The sequence below is a fragment of the Meleagris gallopavo genome, chromosome 1 (assembly GCF_000146605.3).
Source record: "Meleagris gallopavo isolate NT-WF06-2002-E0010 breed Aviagen turkey brand Nicholas breeding stock chromosome 1, Turkey_5.1, whole genome shotgun sequence".
In the NCBI taxonomy this organism is placed as follows: Eukaryota; Metazoa; Chordata; class Aves; order Galliformes; family Phasianidae; genus Meleagris; species Meleagris gallopavo.
This window is the reverse complement of record NC_015011.2, coordinates 67,236,289-67,260,833: the sequence shown is the minus strand read 5'-3', so window position 1 is coordinate 67,260,833 and position 24,545 is coordinate 67,236,289. Positions and strand designations below refer to the sequence as shown.

General features: G+C 40.2%; 1 protein-coding gene across 3 annotated transcripts; it reads left to right on the top strand.

Moving 5' to 3' along the window:
* Positions 1-18,380: 18,380 nt before the first annotated feature.
* On the top strand, positions 18,381-22,528 carry LOC100546233 (C3a anaphylatoxin chemotactic receptor). 3 transcript variants are annotated; one of them, XM_010715903.3, is made up of 3 exons: positions 18,381-18,399; positions 18,966-19,029; positions 20,610-22,527. In XM_010715903.3, the coding sequence occupies exon 3, from the start codon at positions 20,611-20,613 to the stop codon at positions 21,994-21,996; it is 1,386 nt and encodes a 461-aa protein (XP_010714205.1). In that variant the 5' UTR covers positions 18,381-18,399; positions 18,966-19,029; position 20,610; the 3' UTR covers positions 21,997-22,527. The 3 variants fall into 3 exon arrangements, with proteins under 3 accessions (XP_010714205.1, XP_019472491.1, XP_003202599.1); XM_019616946.2 differs by lacking the exon at positions 18,381-18,399 and adding an exon at positions 18,777-18,868 and having other exon boundaries at positions 20,717-22,528; XM_003202551.4 differs by lacking the exon at positions 18,381-18,399 and adding an exon at positions 18,778-18,868.
* Positions 22,529-24,545: the final 2,017 nt, after the last annotated feature.

Sequence of the window (24,545 nt, the reverse complement as noted above, 5' to 3'; positions counted from 1 at the left end):
TTAGCCGTATTGATGAATATTATGCATTTGGTACTGTTGTGTAGGATTATTTTTTACAGTTCGTGGACTGCTTCATTAGCATGATGAATGCAGTGTAACACTCATGGCTGAGTTGCCAACTCTTTCTTCTGAAGCATTCGTGTAACTTGGAAGCTAATGCAGTGATTGATGTACTTGTCATGCAGTGGAACATCATATTCCTTGTTACTGACTAGCAAGGTTACTGACATTTGTTGTTTTTTAGAGTTGTCACTGTTTAAAGTCTGTACTTACCATGTATTATATATTAATCATAAAGTTACCATGCATTGCATCTGACAAAAGCTTTAGCTAAGGGATATTTTACGCAGGAAGAATGTGCTAGCAAGTCTTCATGCATTTTGTGAAGACAAAGGGCCAGCTGTGTGCCTAAAATGGAGTTTCAAAATGTAGCTAAAGGAACAGGAAGCTGAAATTCAGTGAGGCTTGGGAGTCAAATTCCAATATGTTCCTTTGAAATCCCAATTCCAGTAACCTGGCAAGAAGTAATAGACTTCTGTCTACTTTATTACCAAGTCTTGGTGGTGGTTGTATCACAAGGAAGACCTCATTTTGTGACATCAACAAGCACATGCCTAACGGCATGCAAGTAGCCATTTTCACTTCACTAATTAACCATGTGCACAAGAGCTTTCCCAATGCTTTATGGAGTTGGAGTTTGCTTTATGACTTCAAGTCTGCAAAATATAAACATTGTTTAATTTATGGGCGCACTGTAAGGTTTATTTAATGAAGAACAATGCCCTGCTGTGTTAGGAGAAGCAGCACAAGTATTCTCATTGTAGAGCCTGTTTTCAGTATGATCAAAGCATACTGTACAAATTGCAGGTTTTCTGTACGTACTATTATTTTTATTAACTTTGCCTTTTTGATCAAATCTTTAGAAATAGTTTAATCCAGCGTGCCACCACGGGGTGAATTTTTAAATCTTTTTTCTGAAATCATTAGGATCAGAGGAATTGGAACATTTCAGTTACAAAATGCAAAGTGCAAAATGCAAAATGCAAAATGCAAAAAAAAAAAAAGAAAAAAAAAAAGAGCAGTGGAATAGATGAAGAGAGAATAAGTATCCACTTCTTGTTATATAAGAAACAGAGTTCGCTGAAGGAACTCAAAGCACTATTCCTGTGGGACTTCTGCTTGAAGTTTAGGCTTAGATGTTCTAAAATAGTCAGTGTTTAGCAAGCTATGGGTGCCTGGAGTCCTTCAGTGTTGTGGATCTCCTGTGTACTTGTACTCTGCTTCTCTATCTGCAAAGTAAGCATTTTCTTACTTTTCCAGGTTGTGAGGGTAAATATATCTTTAGCACTTCAAAAGCACTGAGACATTACTGTAATAGTGAAGATAGAAATACTTTACAAGCAGTAGCTCTGTAATAGACTGATCTATTAAAGATCTGTGGAGTGAGTCATCAGGTAATGTTAGCTGCCTATCTCCACTGAAGTTGAACTGATGGCCTGAGTCCTTCATTTCTGTAAGTTCAGTCTGGATCCTTTATCTCCGTGTTGTCAACCACCATCTAAGCATGAAGTTGCAGCACCTCACTGGATTCTGGGCATTACACCACTATCCCCATTTGCATTTGTGCATCAAGAAAAATGGTAAAAATATAATTTTCTATACAGTAGTATACACATCAGTCTACAGTGAACACATCACTGTAGACTATTAGAAGTCAGGATAATTGGGTGGAGTGAGTAAGAAATAAATTCAACAAGTTAGAGAACAGAAAAGTGAACATATAATATGTTGTACTGGACAGATCATGCAAGGGGAACCAGAATTTGACCCACTCCTCTTAGTTAAAGTGAAATATGTGGGTTGTACATTAGTCAGTGTTATATTCCTAGTGTAACAGTATCAAACCAGATTGGTATGGATTTAAATTAAAGATCTGGTTCTTTATTCATCTGGCACAGAAGTGAGTATTCAAACTGCTGTAAATTTTAAATTGACACATTTCCATACTTAATTGTCTTGCTCATAATAGAAGTGAGAAGTAACACAAGCGTAATTCTCATTTTCTTCGGAGTAGGTGCTTCTTCCAATTTTTTGTGTGCTGACTTATTCATGTCACAGTGGTTTGAGCACTATCATACTCTGTGTTAGAAAATTTCCATAGCCCGTACCATACTGCACATAGAAAACTGCTTCACTTCATAGCAACTGAATAGCTGGTCTGAAGTCTCCTGGGATTTCTGAGACTTCTTCATTTTATAGCAAGAACAAAAATTCATTCTTTCTCTCTGTTTGAAATTCAATATTGCATCCATGTTGGCTATAATCTCTCTTTAGATATTAAGGTATCTGTACAATTTTTAGGAGCTATTTGCTCTTCAGTATTTGAGATCCAATATTTAATTGATGGAGATTCCAAACCTGTAGGTATTCTGTCTTATAATTTAGGATTCTTCACTGTTGCATTAAATGAAAAGCTTTTCTCAGAGAAATCTGGGATACCATGCTACCATGTGATGTGTAAAATAAAGATGCACTTTCATAAATCCAAGCACTGAAAACTATAACCTTGTACCACTCCCTTTTTAGATTTTGTTTTGAACTGCGTCATCCATAGTCTGAGTGTTCCATGACATACAGTTATTGTGTGCTTTATTTATGCAGCTTATCAAATTGTCATTAGGCATTTACACACCATCATAAATGCTCCATTATTGAGCAACACACCGTCACTGTATAAATATTCTTCTAGGTTTTTTAATGCAGCACTCTGGGTCTGCTGGCTAATTCAGGATATGTCATCATCTAAATGCGCAGTCACTCCAGTGTCCAAGAAGTGGGCAGACACTCAAATTGCTGAAATGCAGCAGTGATCTGCGTGGTCAGGGGTCAAAATCCACCTCTGAACTTCAGTGTCACAGGAACCCTGGTGTTTACATTCTGCTCTTTCTGAAATGGAAGCTTAAGGAAGTGCACATTTGTCACTGTGACAGCTTTAGATGAGGTAGTATTTACCAGTTTTACAAATTACTGTTTGCATTTTCATAATGATTGTCAGTGTAAGACTGTTCTATCGGCATGGATGTTGAAAATAAAGAGGTCTCTGAATATGAACATTCATGGTGGAAATACAGCATACTTTCTAGAATAATTGTGGCCTGAAATTGGTACATCCCTGTCCAAATGCTGCTGCAGCTTGCAATTATACCAGTTAAGGGTCCTGCAATGGGCATAATGTTATATTATTCTCATATATACAACTGCCACACATTTAAAGTATGCTGTAGGAGGGATTTTTCTAGGATTAGATGAAAATACTTAAATGCTATACCACTTGTTGCTGGGGAATTGATAGAAGTCAGTAATGACTGTTTTGTGGACAAAAGCTCTCTTCTCCAACAGTGCAGGAAAGCTTCCACTTCATGTTTGTTGTGCTACTCGAGACTGCAGTGTTGCAAAACTGAGTTTGCTTGGAAGTGTTTCCTTCTTTCCCCCTTTCTGTCGTCTGACTGTTTTTCTGTTTTCCGTCTCCATCTCAGCAGTGTGGCTGAATAATTTCAAAGTGTAAATTTTGTTCTGGAGAAACGAGGGGCTGAGTTTTCATATCCCAGATTCTGACAAGCTTGAGAGGATCAAACAAAACCTGGCAGCAAAAGATAAGGGGCCAAACCGGGAGCAATGAGGCGGTGCCCTTGTGCTTACCTGTGCTATGGGGCAGTACAGCACTTCTGTATCACCTCACCATCCTTCAGCTCAGTTCACTCTGAGTTAAGTCATTGTGGTAGGTTTCGCTTAATGTATCTTTTTGTTTGAGAGCAGCATTAGTTCCTACTTGACAGTCCCTTGTGAAAGCACTGTTTGGTAATGTGCCTGAATTAGGCACACAGCTTCTGCACGCTTCCTGGTGGGAACACTGCTTTATAATTTATGGATGTGTTTTCTCAAGTAATAACTCAAAATTGCATTCTTTTTTATTTAATCTTTTTAATTGGCATCTCAGAGGCTTTGCAGGAGAGCGGCTGCAGATTTTTCACTTTCTATTGGATTATATTTTTTTTATTTAAAAAACCAAACTATTAACTACAGCATGCAGAGAAAAGCACATTCTTTGACAACAGTCCCTGCATGAGAATTCTTAATTAAATTGTACACATGTTGCAGAAATAGCAAGGTTTGGGAGGCAGAAGGTGCACGTATAATTTGGCATTTTGGACAACGGTTTTGCATTTCAGCACAATTCGAAGGCACTTTCTTTGCCTCCAACATGAAATATTGCTAAAGAAAATGATCTAAACATTGCATATAATTTGTCTTCTGCTAAGCTTTAATTACTTATCTTTCTTAGAGGTTGTTAATTAAGCTCTTACTATTGATGTTAGTATATATACCAAATTTATTCATGAAAACAAAACAGATTTAAGATATGGATAAATTTCAAAGCCACAAACACATATCCATTGATGCATGACTCCAGCTGTTTTATTTATCAATTTAATTAAGAATAACAAAATAACAAAACAAAACCCTTTCAAATGGAAAAGGGAAGAAAAAAATGAATAATGATGCCTGTTTATTAGACCAATTCTGTCTGTGATGCTTTTTACTCTTAATATCTTCATTCCTTCTATGTGCATGTGCATACACAAACACATGCCACAGAGAAGCACACAAACCACTGATCCGACAAAGGAGAAAGGAGATTTTAGGACTGTTACCTAGAATATAATGCCTATGGGCTCCTTCTGCTTCAGCCTGATTGTAGGACAGCAGCTGACTCCATCGCTTGCAATTTTTGTGTGAAGGTAATAAATTAACTCCTGAACTCTGTCTTTACCTGTGTCCAGCTAGCATTTGTGGGCGAATTCTTCTACCTACCTGAAAAAGGCTCTGAGTTACACTAGTGATCTTTGAGCTTTCTTTGACACAGTGTCTACAACCCTGGAATTAATCAAATGTCTGTGGGGTTGGTGGAGGAAGACCACCAGCTCTCATGACCTGGCTGCTTCACTTCTGGATATCTCATCCACCATTTTTCCAACAGCAGCTTCAGATCCACAATGTCATTTGCATAGCCAGGCCATGGTGTCTCACTGTGTAACATGAGCAGAATGGATGCTTTCCCAAACACAACTGGAAAGTGGAAGTCCAGCTTTGAGTTAAGATGGCTCACGTCTGCCCTGCCAATCCATCCTTCCTTGCATTTCTAGTGGGTACCCACCAGGGAGTGAGAGCAGAAAGCTCCAGATAGATGTTTGTACAGATAGGAACTGTTACCATATGACATGGTATTTTGGACGAGGGGAAATGGTTTTAAACAGAAAGAGAGAAGATTTAGATTAGATGTTAGGGGGAAAGTTTTCACTGAGAGGGTAGTAAGGCACTGGCACAGGCTGCCCAGAGATGCTGTGGATGCCCCATCCCTGGAGATGTTCAAGGCCAGGTTGGATGGAGCCCTGTGTTCACCTAGGAAAACCCTCTATCTGTCCTGCATATTATGTATAGCAGATACACCCATTATTTGTCTACATGGAAAAAATTTCATGCCAATCTAGCACATCTTCGTGCAATCTGAAGTGCTCACAAAGCCTCCAGAGAATCTGAAACAAAACCTACCAGCAATCAGCAAACTCCTATTTACAGTCAGCTCAGTATAAAACAGAAACAAATGCTGTTTTTTGTTTCTCAGAAGGGGATAGATTCCCCGGCCTCCAATATTCAGGTCTCTGATCAACCACTAAAACAGTCTGGCACAGGTATTTGATTGAGAAAATCGAATCTACAACACTTGGAGATGAGTTCTCTAGACTGTACACCACTTTTCTGCTTGTTTACTGAGATAGCCTTATGCTCGCACTTAAAAATCACCCCCCACGACCACTGTTATTGTTTACTTTCAAATGAAAACTCTCTATTAACCAACACAGAGATCCAAATATGCATTTTACTGCTTTCCTGCCGGGAGGTCTTAAAAAAAATGCTATTAGGACCTCTATAAATTCAAGTAATCCATAAGGACAGTTCTCTTCATTATTTCTTCAACATCATTTTCTCTACAGTGTGTAAGGGTTTGTGGGAGATCTTTCCCATGGGGAGGTATGGAAAACCTAAGTAATCTCAGGAACGTACTAGCAAAATCCAATAAATCCTTTCAGCAGAAGATTTATTTAGCCATTTTCAATTATAGCAAAGAATAGGACAGAAATAAAACCATTGTAACCAAGAGGAGCAAGATGGCAAATCTGCTAGCTTGATATGAACTTCTTGCTCCTTAAGTCACTGTCTTCATTTGTGGTGGTTATGTATTGGTGTAACTCTGTTATTCATCTTGGACAGATTCCAAGCACAGCTCTTCTCAAACCCCAGGGAGCTGGCCTTGTCCTTTGCTTGTATAAATCCATGTTTCTCAGTGTAGATAACAACAGAGCAAAGCCTGGTTCTGATCCTGATTCAATTATGTTTTTTGTTGTTGTCGTTTCTTTGTTTTGTTTTGTTTCATTTTGTTTTGTTTTCTTATGTAGTCAGTGTGTGATAGGAGCAAGAGAGTACTTCAGTTTTCAGGACAGCATTCCCTTGGAAGAGTAAGCATCCACACAACGTGTCCTGATTTGGGATATGGGACTGGAGGCTCTGAGTTGCCTTCTGACTCACTGTTTTCCACATGCACCAACAAGTTGTTTTTGCTGATTTGAGAAGGGTCATTCTGGACACTGTGCACGAAGAGGCTGATTCAACGCATTTGAGGACCTCACCCAAGGAACTGGTATTGTACAAAGGAAAAAGGACTTTCTACCAGTCAAAGAAGGGGAGGTTTCTGCTGGTCAAAAACAACAAAAAACTTCCAAACTCACTTAAGGCTTACCCTCACAGTTGTTGTTCACTCAAGTACCCTGCCCCAGACTTTTCAACTTAGATTTCAGAATGAGCTACATGTTCATTAATATAGAAGTTAATTAATTTTGCTGTTAGTGATATTCATTTCTCAGCAGAATTATAAGATATCTCTTTCCTACTAAATCAAACCTGCCTGCAGTGTATCAGAATGAATAAGACCATCTATTTAATTTCCTAAGCATTAAATAATTAAAGCTTCCTTGAAGGGGAGGACAGTGTGTTACTGCCACTGGTGAGCAGATACAACGTAGATGTACTTTCTTGAGGGAAACATGCAGAAGCTGAAATATCTCCTATCTGTGTTTGCTCTAGTTTATCTCTATGCTTTTCATTTATTACTAATGACTGCTACTAATTAACTTTGTTAAAATATCTCTCAAGGGAGTGCCACATATCTAAAATGTGATACTGCCAAATGCATTATTTCAGGACACGTGGAGCTATCTGTCAGTCCTTCAACACATGCAATGCGCATGAAGAACACAATGGGAGGAGATGTCCCAACCAGGAGCAACACTCTGGTCACAATACTATGCAATGTGCCCAATGCTAGTCTTGCCATGAGGAATGAAGAAATCTCTACTGAAAATCGAAGTAATCAAGGGACAAAAGACTGAAATGAAAAAAAGCTACAGTTGGAGAGCTCTTTCAGGACCAGCTCCTTTGTTTGTGTCATGGAATCATAAAATCATAGAATCATAAAGGTTTGAAAAGGCCTCTGAGATCGTTCAGTCCAAACGTCAGCTAATCACCGCCATGCCCACTAACCGTGTCCTTGGTGCCACATCTCCTCCACATTTCTTGAACACCTCCAGGGATGGTGACTCAACTACTTCCCTAGGAAACCCATTCCAATGTATCACCACTTTTTCTGAGAAGAAATTTTTCCTAATATCTAACCTGAACCTCCCTTGTTGCAACTCAAGGCTGCTATCTCTCATCCTATCGCTGTCACGTGGGAGAAGAGGCCAACCCCCACCATGCCACAATGTCCTTTCAGGGTGCAGTAGGGAGCAATATGGTCTTCTCTGAGTCTCCTTTACTCCAGAATAAACAATCCTTGTTCCCTCAGCCGCTCCTCATAAGACTTGTGCTCCAGAACCTTCTCCAGCTTCCTTGCCCTTCCTTGGACACTCTCCAGGGCCTCTCCCAGTCATGATCCACCAATGACTGGGAGAGGTTTGTGGAGACCTGAAGTTGTGGAAAAAGGGAAGAAGAGAGAGGGAGAGAGAAAAAACTTTTAGAAAACACTGGAAGCAACATGAGAGCTCTACTCTGCGGTGCAGTGATGTTTGTGTAGCTACATGGAAGAAACTCAAGTGCCCTGATGTCTTCCCTCAGGATATAAGAGAGATGCAGCAAAATTTGTTCAGGATAGAGATGGTACAATAGGGGAAGTCATGACATACCATCTATTGAGATGGAGATAAAAGATGGAAGGCAGAATGTGTTTTGCAGACTTCAGTCATCATGACAAAAAGCAACTGAAGCTGACCTGCAGGCTTTTCCCTGCTGAGACTGTTTTCATTCCTGGAGAGCTGTTATAAAGCTCCCTGTCAGTAGCTTTCCGCTTCTGGCTGCCAAGACTTGCAGTATAGGAAGGGCTTCCCCAAGGCCAACTACAGAAAATACACCACCTAGCTGTGTTCATGCCAGATTTTGTAGGGCAGAGGGAGGATATCTGAGAGAGCACTTCTCTCCACAAGAACCCCAAGAAGCTGCTCAGCTGAAACGTGCCCTCAGGCCCACCCTTGCGCAAACGTCATCCAGCCAGCACTCTACTGTAAGGGAAACCTGCACTGACTGGGAGAAATAAAGAAAAATACCTCTCTGTATTTACTGAGTGCTGTGATCTGCCCTTTAGACTTTCCTGGGTTTCCCTCTTGTGGAAGAGAGCCAGGCAGCACCACATTACAAACCTCACAATATTCAACGTACTTGTTCTCATGGTGTTTACTTAATAAACAGGTCCAAACACTGACTCAAAATAATGAAGGAAGTCATTTGCAAATACAACTTGATACCAAAAGCGCATCTCCTGCCAGAAGCTGGGCATTCTTTAGAATTTGCTGCTTACAATATTATGGTCCAAAGAAGATAAAAGCATGGGGAAAAGTAGCTTCTCTGGCTGTGATAATGTTCAGGAATTTTATTGGTCCCTTCTGTTGTAAAGAGAGAGATCTAGATATAGGAGCATTATGAAGATATGTCAAAGTTTTCCCACTTGAGTTGTTGCAGCATCACAAATTCCCTAGGCTGGTAATTCTGATTAATTCTGACATCTGATTAATTGGGTTCTAAATCAATCTAATCAATACTCAGTGTACTTGGCCAGCATGGCCAGCATACTTTGATTCGTGCTAGCAGCAAGGAGTAGACACTGTTTCCAGCCACTCTGTATGCATATGTCTGGCCACGACCACAGAGCAGCTGTGCACAGAGGAGATGGGGGACTTGGGCTTCACTGAAAGAGCAGTCTCAAAACACACTTTGGGCATGTCTCTGTGTTTTCAGACTGCCGTGCCATGATAGTAGTGGTCATGCATTGGTGAAGGATGATCATTAGATTTGTACTAATGCATTATCCTCACTGTCACCATGGCTATTAATCTTATATGAAATTCCCTGATATCTTTACAGACATTTTCTTTTAACTTAGGTGAAATAATGACACCATTTTTTTAATTTGTTGCACATATTTTAATCCATTAGCTGATGACTTTCTGATAGCAGTGTGTAAGAAAATTGGATTGGATCACCACAAAAATGTCTCATGACAATCATATGCATTATTCAGCTTATTTCACAATCCACAGTTAGATTTTCTTGTATGACAGAGTCAGTGCATTAGAGACTATGAAAAAGATAAGTTATATCTCAACTGTGAAGCTTTATTAATGTCCCTGCTTTCCATCAACATTCTTTAAAATCCATCTTGACTTCTTAAAAGATCATAATAATTCATCTTTCCCCGTTCTTTCCTCAGGAGAGTTACTTCAGTAGTAGATATTAATACACTATAATATAGATTTGCCAAAAAACAAGTGAGCATTCACTTTCCAGGTCAAACCAAAGGTTCCACTGCATGTATATTTTTCATTCTTTCTGAAGATAGACAGGCTCATGTACCACTGCACTGCAGGAGATGAGTTGTTTTTTTCAATGGCACATAGCCTTTCCAGTATCAGAATGAACCAAAACTGTATTTATATCATTATCATAGTGATGACACTGCAATGCAGTGTCTGTGGTAATATGATTTAAGAGTGTTTTTATCTGCTTGTAGGGCATACCAGTGACAAAATCTCTTGCTGAGTTATTTCCTTTTAATATACAAAAGATTAATTTTGGGAATCCTGTATATAACTGACATTAGGCTAAACTGTAGCACTATGACACTCAGTACTCAGCTACAAGATCTGGATAAGGATCATATTTCATACAAGTGGGAGAAGAAATTAAAATTTTCTACATAGTTGAACATTTCTTTTTAAGGGTAATGCAGTTTAGCAGTTTAGCAAAGCTGCATCAACTACTTGAGCTCCCATAATTAATGGCATGTACTTCCACTCTAATTAAAAAATTAAAAGCATTAGTTCAAGCTATTCCTTTACTCTTGTTACCATGTAATGACTTAGATTAACCATTGTGATCCAAAATGCCTATCATATCCTGGGCTGCATCAAAAGAGGGGTGATCAGCAGAGCAAGGGAGGTGATGGTCTCCTTTTGCTCTGCCCTCATGAGCCCCAACCTGCAGTACTCCATCCAGGCCTGGGGCCTCCAGCACAAGATGGATATAGAGCTGTGGGAATGGGTCCAGAACAGGCCATGAGAATGTTTAGGGGGTTGTACGTATCCTATGAAAAAAGACTGGGGATCTGGGACTGGCCAAACTGGAGGAAGGCTCCAGGTAGACCTATTGTGGCCTTCCAGTACTTAAAGGGAGTTTATCAAACACTGGAATAGACTCCCCAGGGAGGTGGTTGAGTCACCATCCCTGGATATGTTTAAAAACCGTTTGGATGTGGTGTTCAGGGACATGATTTAGCAGAGGGTTGTTAGAGTTAGGGTACTATGGTTAGTTGTGGTTGGACTTGATGATCTTTAAGGTCTTTTCCAACCTGAGCAATTCTATGATTCTATGATTCTGTGATCAACTGGACTTTTTACATGGGCAGATAGTGATAGGACAAGGGAGAATGGTTTTAAGTTGAAAGAGGAGAGATTTAGGTTAGATGTTAGGAGGAAAATTTTCACTAAGAGGGTGGTGAGGCAGCAGCACAGGCAGCCCAGAGAAGCTGTGGATGCCCCATCCTTGGAGGTGCTCAGGGCCGGACTGGAGGGGGCACTGATGGGCAGCCTGAGCTGGTGGGTTGCAGCCTTGTCCATGGCAGGAGTTGGAACTTGATGATCTTTAATGTCTCTTCCAACCCAAGCCATTCTGTGACCCTATGATTTACCATAGAAATGCTGCTTCTTTCCAGTAAAGAGACTAGGTTTCTTTCTCTAATACATCAAAATCTAACATTCTTATGTTTACAAGGGGAAACACAAAGAGACTTTTTTCATTTCTGCCAATATGGGAGAAGCTCCAGTTGGTTTTAGGAAGTTTTTAAAGTCCCTTCACAATCAGGGGACTTTCAGTCACCATGCATGTAGCATTGCAACCAACCCACAGGAGCAGAACAAGAACCAGTCTTTACTGTCCTCACATTTGAACATGCAACAAAAAAGATGATGATAGATTTACTCAAGCATTCACAGATGTGTACATCTCAATATTTAAAGCATCAGCATGTTACCAAGTCAGACTTTTTTTAGCTTAATTAAGACCTTCCTGTTTTGAGACATCATGATTTCTGTAATTCTTTTGTTGTTGTCTTGTGTGTTATCCTATCTTGTTTCTTTTTTTCTTTTTTTTCTCTTTTTTCTTCTTCTGGTTTTACCATTCTTTCTCTTCTGCTGTCCATACGATTTATTATCAGAGAGATTATGGCAAGCTCAGCCCAAGGGCCATGAGTCAGTGAAGACCACAACTCCTTCAGAAGTTTAGGCATCCTCAGCCATATCACTCCTTCCACAATCTTAAATCCCGTCTCTGCTGGGAATAAACATATCAGCCCTTTTATTAACATAAATGACTAAATACTTTCTGGATGAGCAGAAAAAAAAAAAATAGAAGGAAAAAATAAAATAAAATAAAATAATGCAAGCAGCTATAGTGGCAGAGAGAATTCAGAGATTTCAGATGACAGAAGTCACATATTAGAAGAATTTGCTGTTAGAGTTTATAACCATTAAGAAAAGAAAGCAAGCTCCTGGGTGACTCCTAGTTTCCAGATGCAGAGCACACCTGTACAACACTTCCCTGTGCAGTGCATTCTTACCAGTAGAGACCTCATGGTCCATTTTGGCTTAATTTATAGTGGTTGAACATCTTTTTCTAAAGCTCTTACTTTTTTTTTTTTTTCTCACAGAAAATTACTTTTTCTGCAGTACATCTAGCAGCTAAAATGGTTTACAGCAGCTGACATCAATGGCAGCTATTAACACATTATTTGTCACTTTTCCCTTTCAGTCTTTCATACAGTAAATGGCACAGCTATTGACTTCACACAGTCAGCAATTTTAGAGAAATAGAGATACTTCAAGACAGTTTCAATGTGAGTTGTGTGGTTATTTTTTTCTCCTAACCACAGCAGGTTAGACTCAGGTTGCTGAAATGTAGTGTCATAATAGAAATGCTCCATACTTCAGACATAAAAATAACCACCTTCAACACAAAAGACTAGATGATGTAGAAACATGGAATCATAGAATCCCTAGAGATGGAAGGGATCCTTAAAAGTTATCTAGTCTACCTCCCCTGAAATGAACATCTGATATGGAAGTGTGTGATGAAAAGGTGTGTCACTGAAGTCCTCCATGTGGAAAAAAAAAGGCAGCCAGTGACATTCATCAATGTATGCTGAATGTTTATGGAGACCAAACAGTGGATGTGAGCACAGTGAGGTGGTGGGTAGTGCATTTCAACAGTGGCAGCAGCAAGACACCTCCACTGGTGAAGGTTTCGTGGAACATGGCTTGCAGGTTGTTTATTGCTGGTGAAAATGTGCAGCTAATAATGACAACTATGTTACAAATTATTTTTCTGTAGCTGAGATTTCTCCATCAAGCTGAGTTACTGTACTCATTGTATCTATTGTAGTTTTCATGGAAATAAATAGAAGGCATTACTTATCTAAGTATATGCAGCCCAAAATAAGTCCTATTCACTCAACGCAACCTGAGCAAGCCAAAAGGTTGGCTATCCATGAGTTAAATAAAGGTTAATTTCTGAAGTGTCAATTTCCTAAAAATGTGCCAAAAATCAGTGCATAGATAATAATTGATTTATTAAGTATGGTAGGATAAACACTATTAGAATTTAAACAATTTTTTTTTAGTACTGTCTTCCCAGGGAAGATTGGTAAGTCCACTGCTATGCAGAGGCCTGTGACTGAATCTCTACTAAATGTTTGCACTGAAACACCTAGTAGAAGAAAAGTTTATGAACAAAATTATCTTTGTCCCCACAGCCAGGGGCAGATGTGGCATGGGTCTATTGTGCTAGAAAGTAATTTCAGCTATCCATACAAGACAGTGAGCATAGTTTATGGCAGAGAGTAACAAAAAAAAAAAAAGTGAATGAAACAGCACTGAGTTTGAGGGATTATATTTTTTTCTGGCATGGAACTGACTAAAGTAATGGAGCAAGAGTTGAAACTGTATCTGTAGATTTGTTTGTAAGTGTAACGAAATTTTGGCACTCAAATAAGCTGTCCCTATGTCAGGCTAAGCATCCAACCAGCCCAGCGTTGTATCTCTGACAGTGCCCAGTGCAGAAAAACTCTGAATCAAGGAAAGGAGGTTGTGTTCCAGATTCCACATATCTTGCAAAAGAAATTGTTTTGAAATCAGTAACAGGAACCGTCTTTGGTAATTAAGATGAACAAAACAGAAAACTTGTATAGTTTAATATCTTGTTTAAAAAACAGACGAACAAATAAACCGTGGGCAGCTATATAAGTAAATATATAGGAACAATAACAGTGCTAAGTATTTGAACAGACAATGGAATTATGCAAATGTGAAACTTCTGTTTTAATCTCTGCCAGCTAGTTCTGCCTCCTTGAACTGGGAGAGAGATGCTGACACACACTACTTTGTGGTTGATCTTGATACCCAAGGAGCAGAGGTTGTAGAATCATAGAATCACAGAAATGCTTGTATTGAAAAGGACCTAAAGATCATCTACTTTCAACCCCCTTGCTATGTGCAGGGTCACCAACCACCAGACCAGGCTGCCTAGAGCCATATCCAGCCTGGCCTTGAATGCTTCCAGGGATGGGGCATCCACAGTTTCCTTGGGCAACCTGTTCCACTGTGTCACCATCCTCTGTGTGAAAAACTTCCTTCTAATATCTAACCTAAACCTCCCCTGTCTCAGCTTAAAACCATTCCCCCTTGTCCTATCAAGGTCCCTACACTGCTGTGTGGGTGAAGAAAGTCTTTGCCCTACCAGGCTGCAAAATGGGGCAGAGGGATAGCTGCCTAGCGAGAGAGAATTGAACACTTTCGTGTAGCCTACATATGGAACAGTAGGAATGTTTGGAGCCAGTTCTTAAGACAAACGTATCACAGTGTGAAATAAGGCTTTGCCTCCCTGCTGTCAGTGTGCCAGAGTTATATTGCTGATTGGTAGATTGAAAGCAAAGAGATTAATCAGAGGCAAACCTTGGAGTAGTACAGAGCAGAACTGCTTAAAGACAGTTTATAAGACAGAATTACACTTTTCTAGTACACTAGCCCAGCAATCTGTAATGTAGCGACTTTGTGGGCCAGAGGTTTGGTGTGCATTAATTAGCAAGATTTATAGACATTATTCCTATGGATTCAGCTAATTGCTTTTTTAAACCTATTTATATTTTTGGTTACCAATACCATTTCTTGAACCACAAATCTAATTGGGTGATATGTGAAAATGTGTATTTTTTGTTTGCTTTCATATCATATAATAGCTCATTTTAGTGTTTATGCGTAGCTGTTCCCAAATCGACTTCTCCATTCATCTTTCATGCTATCAGTTGGATGTCTTTTTCACAAGATGAAACATTCTCACTTGTATAGCATGTCCACCAGAAGCCATTCTGAGACATGACTCTCCAGTCGTCTATATAATTTCTGGTATCCAAACTGTTTTTGTGATAGAGGATCAACACAGAACTAAGTATTCAAGATGCTGCTGAATACTTCCTGAAGTATTTATCTTTTGAATTTCATTGCATCTTTACATGTTTTTTAACAGATCTTTATACAGTGACTGCTACTGAATATGAACCAGCAATGTGTGCTTGCAAATCAGAAAGCTAATCTTATCCTGAGCTGCATCTAAAGAAGATGGCCAGCAGGGTGAGGGAGATCAATGATGACACCAAGCTGAGTGGTGCAGCTGACACACTAGAGAGAAGGGATGCCATCCAGTGGGACCTGGACAGGCTTGAGAGATGGGCCCATGCCAACCCCATCAAGTTCAATGAGGCCAAGTGCAAGGTTCTGCACCCAGGCTGGAGCAATTCCAAGCATGGTTACAGGGTAGGTGGAGAATGTCTTGACAGCAGTCCTGAGGAGAAGGATTTGGGAGTGTCAGTTGATGAAAGATAAGCTGGCTGCTTGCAGCCCAGAAGGTCAACCATCTCCTGGGTTGCATCAAGAAAAGTGTGAGCAGCAGGTCGAGGGAGGGGATTCTGCCCCTCTACTCTGCTCTCATGAGACCCTACCTGGAGTACTGCGTCCAGTTCTGAAACTCCCAACACGAGTACATAGAGATGTTGGAGTGGGTCCAGAGAAGGGCCATGATTTAGACTAGATATTAGGAAGAAATTCTTTATTCTGTGAGGGTGGTGAGACACTGGAACAGGTTGCCCAGTGAGATGTTGAATGCCCCCACCCTGGCATTCAAGGCCAGGCTGGATGGGACTTTGAGCAACCTGGTATAGAGGGAGGTGTGCCTGCCTATAGCAGGGGATTGGAGCCAGATGTTCTTAAAGGTCCCTAACAACCCAAACCATTCTATGATTCTGCAAGTCTATGATTCTCCCCCTCTACTCCACTCTCATGAAATCCCAATCCAATCTAGTGGAAAGAGTGTTTTTGCAGGAGGAATTGGAACTAGCTGATCTTCAAAATCCTTTCCAACTCAAACCTTTCAATGTTTCTGTGGGTTTTTTTGGATGTAACTAACTATTCAGTGACTGGTAGACTGCTGCAGTTTTGTAACATCTGAAAGAAGCAATGTCATTTGTAACTTGCATTAAGGTTTTAGTCAATTGTTTGTGGTGGCCAGTTGATATTTACCATCAAGGTAAATTTCAACACAATCATCCTCATAGACACATTGATGGAGTATGGGCTAAATAAGTGGACAGTGGGGTGGACCGAAAAGCGACTGAAGTAGTGGGCTCGGAGAGTGGTGATCAGAAGAGCTAAATCCAAGTAGGTGCAAGTCAGCAGTGGTATTCAGCAGCAGTTAACACTCATTCTGGTACTGCTTAAATCTTTATTAAAAACCTGGATGGTGAAGCAGAGTGCACTCTTAACAAGTTTGCAGATGTTTCAGAACTGGTTGACGCACCAGGTGGTTTTGCTGGCATTCAGGAACATCAACAGGCTGAATAAGTGGTCAGGGAGAAACAAAGAAGTTCAAGATGGGGAAGTGCAAATTCCAGCACCTGAGAGGAAACAACTCAATGCACTTGTACATTCTTAGGGCCAACTGACTGGTAAGTAGCTCTGCAGAGAATGATAGTCTTGTGGTTCTGGTGAAAAAAAAGCTGAATGTGAGCCAGTGATGCACCATCATAGCTATTAAGGCTAACAGCACTCAGTGCTACATTAGGAGGAGTGCTGCCAGCTGTCACAAGAAAGGGATTCTCTCCTTAGCACTGATGAGGCCACATATAAAGTGCTGTATGCAGTTCTGAGCTCTCCAGTACAAGAGAGATGTGGACATGGCAGGGTGAGGCTTGTGAAGGGCCAATAAGATGGTTAAGTGACTGGAACACCACTCATGCAAGAACGAGCTGTGATAGTAGAGACTGTCCAACCTGGGGAAGGGAAGGCTCAGGGCTATCTGATCGGAGTGCGTAAGGGAGAGGGAGCCAGACTCTTCTCAGTAGTGTGTGGTGACAGGTAGTTGGAACAAAGTGAAAAATGGAAAATACTGACTGAAAGACACAAGAAAACACTTTTATCTTTGAGAGTGGTTGAACACTGGAACAGAATTTCTACAAAAGCTAGGAAGCCTCCTTCTGTGGAAACTTAAAGCAGTCGTAGGTAATCTGCTTTAGCTAATCCTGCTTGGTGCAGTGGGGTATACTAGACCACCTCCAGAAGTTCTTTCAGTGGTTCTGTGAGTTAGAGACCTTCTAAGCTGACTCTTAAACAACTGGGGAAGGGTGAAGTCTGGAAGAGAAGAAATTAGTATAGCATGGTGATTTGGGATTTCCCAAATCCCAGCTGCAAGTCAAAGGTCTGATTTGATCAGTGACCATTTTCTGAAAGTAACAAAATACGCCATCTCCTTTAAATGCCTACATCATTAGCTTCTTCATTCTGAAGTGGGTGCAATTACTAGTGGAGCTACTTAAGATTTCAGTTGGCTTGGAAACATACACAGTGAGGTATTTCATAATCTTGTTACTGTCCAGAATTAGCTGGCTGGACTAAATGTAATGTGCTTGTTGTGACAAGGTTGCAATGGGAGAAGTTTTAACTGGAGGAATCAGACCTGATCAACTGGTATAGAAGGATCTTCTTGCAAGGAAAAGTTTAACTGGAGCTAGCCAGTCATGTGGTAGTGAAAAGTACGTGCATCCTTTGGCCAACAAATATACAGGAATACACTCCTCACCCACAAGACACACAGATCCCTTGGTAACCAGGTCTCTGGATTGCTTCGGAAAAGACAGCAGCTGAGAACAGACACAGATAGAGGAATTGTCCTTGCAGGCTGCTGACAGTCCACCTATCTTTAGGGGAACAGCGAATTTCTGGCCTGCCTTCCTGTCTGTGGTTGCATGGCTTTTGTGTTTGAGTCAGCATTCGTGTGTTGCACAGTACAGATAACATGCTTTGAAGCAGAACTCCCCATAGTTGTGGTTCGCTTTCCATTTAAAATCAAAGTGCTGAGGCCAATTCTTGTACACTCGTGCTTTGCTATTCCTGCTAGCAGTTTCTCGACTTCCCAGATTAGGTGTGTTAGAGGGGAACTCTATTGTTTCTCCTTTTAAATGCCTTGGCTTTTCTTATAGCCTGTCAACATTTTGTGATATCAGCATTTCCGTTGACCAATTCTAACATTTCTAATATTTCATCAGGCCAAGTTCCGTTTTCTTTTTCCTTAAAAAAAAAAAAGTCATGCACACACACACACACACACAAAAGTTTTCCGTACCTGCTGTACTGAAAGGTAACAAAACAGATTAAAATGCCTTTGATCTTTGACACAAGCAATTATGGTTTCTTGAGTACAATATCCTGTATTTTGTGAACTAAACTCAGGTTGGGACAGAAGCTGATCTGGATTGTCAAGAATCCAGTATGATAAGAAACTGGATTAGCTAGATGAATGTGCTGATCTGAAGAAAGATGAAGTGGCTACAAAACAACGGACCAGACACCTGATGGTATCACGCTAGGTTTTGTATTTATGAAGTAAATGAAGAAACATTTCACTGTTATGTTAGTAGGCAAGACAACTGATTTGGCATTGAGATTTTCTGTCTTCTTATGGAAAGTTTAAAGTATGCGTCTGTGATTATCACTCCTTAGCTTCCTGATTTTCTTTGACTTAGGACAGTGCTGAAACCGCTTCTTATGGTTTTCTTGCTTTGTTACTTACCTGCCAATTGCTTCTAAATCTTCAAATAAGAGACACTGTAAGCCTCTCCCTCAGGGTAGAAAAGTTACTTTGCATACCCATGCAAATTAGGGGAAAAAAGCAGTTCCTAAAATGTAATGAGCTTTTTTTTGCAGTCACTCTGGACACAGGACCGATGCTTCTTGTACACTGACGCACTGCAATATTTGCTTCACTGAGGTAGGTGCAATAAACTACAGAGTCTTGCTTTCTTCTTTAATGTGCAGTTTCTTGTTATTCATTCTTGAAAACCTTTGTCCCCTCCTTCAGTTCTCATTTCCATCTTTGTAACTGCTGTTTTCCAATGACTTACTTCATAGCTTTCATTACAAGTCAACTCACCTAAAAGACTGAACAATTGTTACAAAAAAATGTTAATTGCAACGTCTGTTGCAACCATTTATATCATTTTCTTTGTGATGGAACAGTTCAAACGTTGGAGTGACTGTACTCCACATTTAGACTATATGTTATACAAGAAAGAGATAGATTATTTGGATGTGGTTGTTCTTATTTTGTTTTATTTTTAATAATAGCATAGATTTAGACCTGCACTTAGCAGTCTATGACTGACATCTAATTACTGGCATAACAGAGGTTTAAATAGAAACAGTCTTGGTTTTCTTATTCATGTAATCTCAGTTACTTGTGGAGGTTGTATTCAACTCTTGCCTATGCATTTTCTTTGCCTTCTGGAAATTCTTTTACTGGTCATTCGGCAACATAACCATCTTTACTGATTTGTCAAGAGTTTAGTTAACAGAGATTTTAAAAACAATTTTGTTTATGCTTACAGGATGAATATCAAGCTCTTTTTCTCTGACCTGCTTTGGCTTTTCTAGATTTTTTAACTTTCTCTTCTTAGTTTACTAGTATCTACGTCTAAGAATGACTGAACAAATCAAGTTTTTCCACTGCCACCTCTCACAGTTTTAAACCACACCAACATGTTCTGTCACTCAGCTTCACTTTCATGCAATATAACAGCTTTTCTTAAACCTAAGTGGTTCAATAATAGTATTACTATTGTTCCTTATTTCTTTTTTATTCAACTGTATCTCTGTCATTCTAAAACCATTCGTTTCTTGCCTGTCTCCTCATCAAGACGAGCTTTCCAAAGATCTAAGAAAGAGCTCAAGACATATGTATAGGCTAGAAAAGAAAGGAGAAGGAAGTGCTCACTGTGACTTCCTTAAAAATGTCCTTCAACAAACAGAGCTGCTGTCTTATCCATTCTATTTATAATTTCCAGAAAGTGGAGCAGAGTTGTTCCAGTAAGATAATCATTGCCTTCTCAACGTAAGTCTATTTAACTGGTTATGCCAGGAAAAGATTATTTATTTTAAAGAGAAAAGAAACTAAAATGCTGGCATCGTTCTGTAAAAGAAAATTGCATACAAAGCAGGAAGTTGATCAGGAAAGAAAAGTGGCGATTTTGAAGGCATATATATAAAGCGGGAACTTCAGTAGAGAATAAAAAGAACAAGGCTGAAATCAAAAAGGATAACAGAAATAGAAGAATATAAGTGCATACAAATCTCCTGTTTGAATAGTGGACTTTGCTTAACTAAGCCACTGTAAGAATGATGAAGCTGTATAATTGCCAGATTAGTAGAGGTAAGCATTTAGTGCAAACTAGTATAGGCTGATGCCTTTGTATCCATCCAGCTCAGTACTGTTTCCTGGCTCAGAGATTCTTCATTACAGACAAAAAACCTGGGGAGCTGCCTACTAATTTATTCTCTGTTTTCTAACTACAGAATGCCTCCCCTCCTGGTTAACAGCAGTTCACATGAACAGGATGCTATATATTATGCGCCAGAATCCATTGGCTCCCTGGTTATCTTCATCCTCGTTTTCATCATAGGTATCCCAGGAAATGGGTTGGTTATCTGGGTAGCTGGTTTGAAAATGAAGAGATCTGTGAACATCATCTGGTTCCTAAACCTTGCTGTGGCTGACTTCATGTGCTGCTTGTCTCTGCCATTCTTCATTGTCCACTTGTTCCTCAATGAACACTGGCCATATGGTTGGTTTCTCTGCAAAGTCATCCCATCAGTCATAATCTTCACCATGTTTGCTAGTGTTTTCCTACTTATGGTGATCAGCATTGACCGGTGCCTCCTCGTGATGAAACCCGTCTGGTGTCAAAATCATCGAACAATTAAGTTTATTTCACTAGTCTGCAGTGGCATTTGGATCCTGGCCTTTATTTTCTGCTGTCCTGTCTTTCACTACCGCAACACTATCACTGATGGTGGAAAAACTGAGTGTGGGTACAATTTTGGAGATTATGAAATACTAGAATATATGGATGACAGTGATCCTGTAACTGGGTTATTGGAAGAATACTCACCTGTAGTACCAGCTGTCACATATGTTGGCACCATCTTTGCTCATCAGCCTACTGATAGTTATCCAGATTTTCAAGCAAACAGCATATCCAGCAACAAAGGCATAATCGCAGAAGCTCACCTTTCTCATGCCACTGTAGATGTGAACTCTTTGTTAAATTCGACTGCCTTTCCTGACATCACACTATTGGAATCTCAGAGTGATCTACCTAATCCTAACTTGCCTGTACCATCCAACAATGACTTCAATTTAAAGCTACTTGATCCTCCTCTTGATTTGCTTGATTTTGACAGTGTCTTCAGTGGTAATGATTATGCTATGCCCTTTCCCTTAATTGCAATAAATATTACTAGGGCTGTCTTTGGCTTCATACTTCCCTTTGGCATAATGGCAGTTTGCTATGTACTTATTGCTTACAGGATGAGTGCAAGTAATTATCGTAAGCCACAAAACAAGATGCTGAGAACAATCATTCTTGTGATAGCTGCATTTTTTGTCTGCTGGGCTCCCTACCATATAGTTGGGATTCTGTCCCTCGTGGCTACTCCTGGTACAGAACTGAAGGAGTCACTGATCCTCTGGGATCACCTCTCTGTAGCACTTGCATATGCTAACAGCTGCATCAACCCTCTGCTGTATGTTTTTGTGGGGCGGGACTTCAGGGCAAAGGCAAGGCAATCACTGCAAGGAGTCTTGGAAGGAGTCTTTACTGAGGAACCAACATGTTCAAGCCCTTACTCTCTTGACAGAAGCAAGACTTCAAAAGATATGGATGTTAGTACCACAGTCTAATGCAGGACTTCCCATCATTACTGCAGAAAGAGTTCTGCACATCAACAACTCTCCACTTTTTTTTGTGCTTTAACACATCTGAGAACTGCACACAGGGCACAGTGATGGTTCAGATCAGATCTGCTAATCCACTTTATATCCTACTATAGCAAGATGGAAAGTTGGAAATACTAAGAGAAATAATCTCTGGCGAAAGACTAGTGAAGCAAGAGACCCAGCGTACTTTAAAGAGTAAAGAAGGCTTGCAGGATGGTTTGTAATGCAATCATATATTTCAATTTCTGAACTGCTGAATAAGAAAATAATCAGTTATTTACATATGTCTATTAAAGATGTTCTGCATCTCCTGTCTCTGATAAAATGCAGGTGAAACCAACACTGATGTCTCTCCTCTGACTATACTTGGTTCTGAGAGAAGTGCTGCATTTTACTGCAGCACTGCATAGGAACAGCACATGCTCCAGTCAGCTGCATTGAACTGATTTTCATTCACCTGATGTCCAAGGTATCACTTTTATCCCAGCAAATATATCATTGTACAGTGGTAACTGCCCTAATTCTCATGCTGTAACTATGTTCATTAGCATGTACTCACTGGCTCCTCAGCACTCCTTCTACCATTAGAGTCCTAAACTTTCCTCTAAGGTGGTGTTTGAGGCTGCCCAAATATTCCTACTGTATTTTAGCTTATTGCAAGCAGAATTTGAGGAGCTTCTCAGCCACAATGTAGTTTTCACAGCTTTTCTGGCCAAGATGAGAGTTGAAAGATGCACTGGTCTCAGTGCTGGGAAAACAGACAGCTGTAAGGACTTCTGACTCTTGATAACCAGAAAAGTCTTGGTTGCAATGTACACATAAGTGGAGGCTGTTAATTTAGTAATGTCCACACCCAAATTTTCTTGTCAGGGTAACTGGTAAGTAGGAACCAAGCCCACATGCTAGATGCAGCCAAAAGAAATGCAATACTGGCATGAAAGTGTTAAACCATAAACACTTTTATTTAAGAAAGCACGCACAAAAATAAATTTGTGATACCTCTCTGCCTGACCCTTGACACAAAGCACTGTGGGTTGCTACTGGGGAAGGGCCTGTAAGAACTCTGCGTGGCAGGTTTAATTCCCATCACTCCCTGCAACTGGTATCAGTGCAGAGATCCACATAGGCAACCCAATGACTTCCCATCCACTGGCAATTCACATGTAATTCAGGGGCAGAGGAATGAGTCACAAGATCTCACATGTATTTACATATGCAAGTGATGGTTGTAACGGATGGATGCAAGTAATAGGCAGATGATGTAAATATGCAAATTGTGGACACAAGCATTTGTGGAAGAAGCCATCTTTCTTTTTCTTCCAGTGGTTTCAGATTTCCATGGGCCCAGCCCTGCAATATGCTCTGCAAAGTGCTAACTGGCACCAACTACATGTTGTCTCTGGTACCACATTCCACAGAAACCCAATCACACATGCTTCCAAGCTGCATCATTACCATCCTGAGGGGGAGGCAGCACAGACAACAGCTAACTCCATGTTAAAGTTGGCTCTGGGATTCCTCATTCCTCATACTCAATGATCTCCCCACACAATACACACATGTAAAAAAGAAAAAGAAAAAAAAAAAAGAAATATCACACTTCCACCTCCTTCCTTCAGTCAGAATGGAAGTTTTTACCTCCTTTGCCCCAGGTTTGTCAAAGCCACCATGATGTTTTATTTCTGTCTTGTTCCCCTTACTGATAAACAAGGAATAAAAGTTGGGGTGGGCTTTACAAAATACCAAAATGAAACAAGAGGTTTGACAGAATGCAACTGTACCAGAAAAAAAAAAACAACAACAACAGAGGGAACAGAGGATACAGGTTAGGGAAGGAAGAATTTCGGTACGCACTACTGTATCCTTTTTGCTTTCCTGATTATTGGCAGAAAAAATTAATTGGGATTTACACTCTATTCCATCATCCTCTCCAACTGAACTGCAAGGAGTCTGAACCCTCCTCTCCCTCCCTCCTCTTTTTCTATACTATACTCTTTGGCTATTCAGTTTAAAAAATTGCCCTATTTCATCTCCTCTTCTAATGCATCTCTTACAAAAATCACTTGAAAGGGCCTCCCACTTACTCAACCAGAGTATTCGAGCCCCTTGACCAAAAGTCTCCTAATTAATTTCTGAGCTGCAGCTTTCTCTTTCCACCATTAGCCCATTCACAAAGTGAGAATTTACATCAATACAGTAATATTCCTGTTGCCACAGACAAGGACAAGCTCCAGAAAAGTACAAAGGGCAGAGGGCCAAATAACAACTGAGCAAATACTGATGGTATGAGAAAACTTTTGAGTTTGCATATGCAAGTAAGAGCCTCATTGCATATTTTGAAGAAAGGTTTGAAAAGGTGAGGGTGAAATTAAAAGCTCTGGGAAACAGAATTTGCTGAATCACAACACCCCCAACTGCTTCTTTTACTTGATTGGTATGTAGGCCTTGCCTCCCTGGAGATTGCGAAAGACAGTGTAGAACACAAGTCGGGATCCTCTCAAAATAACTCTTGG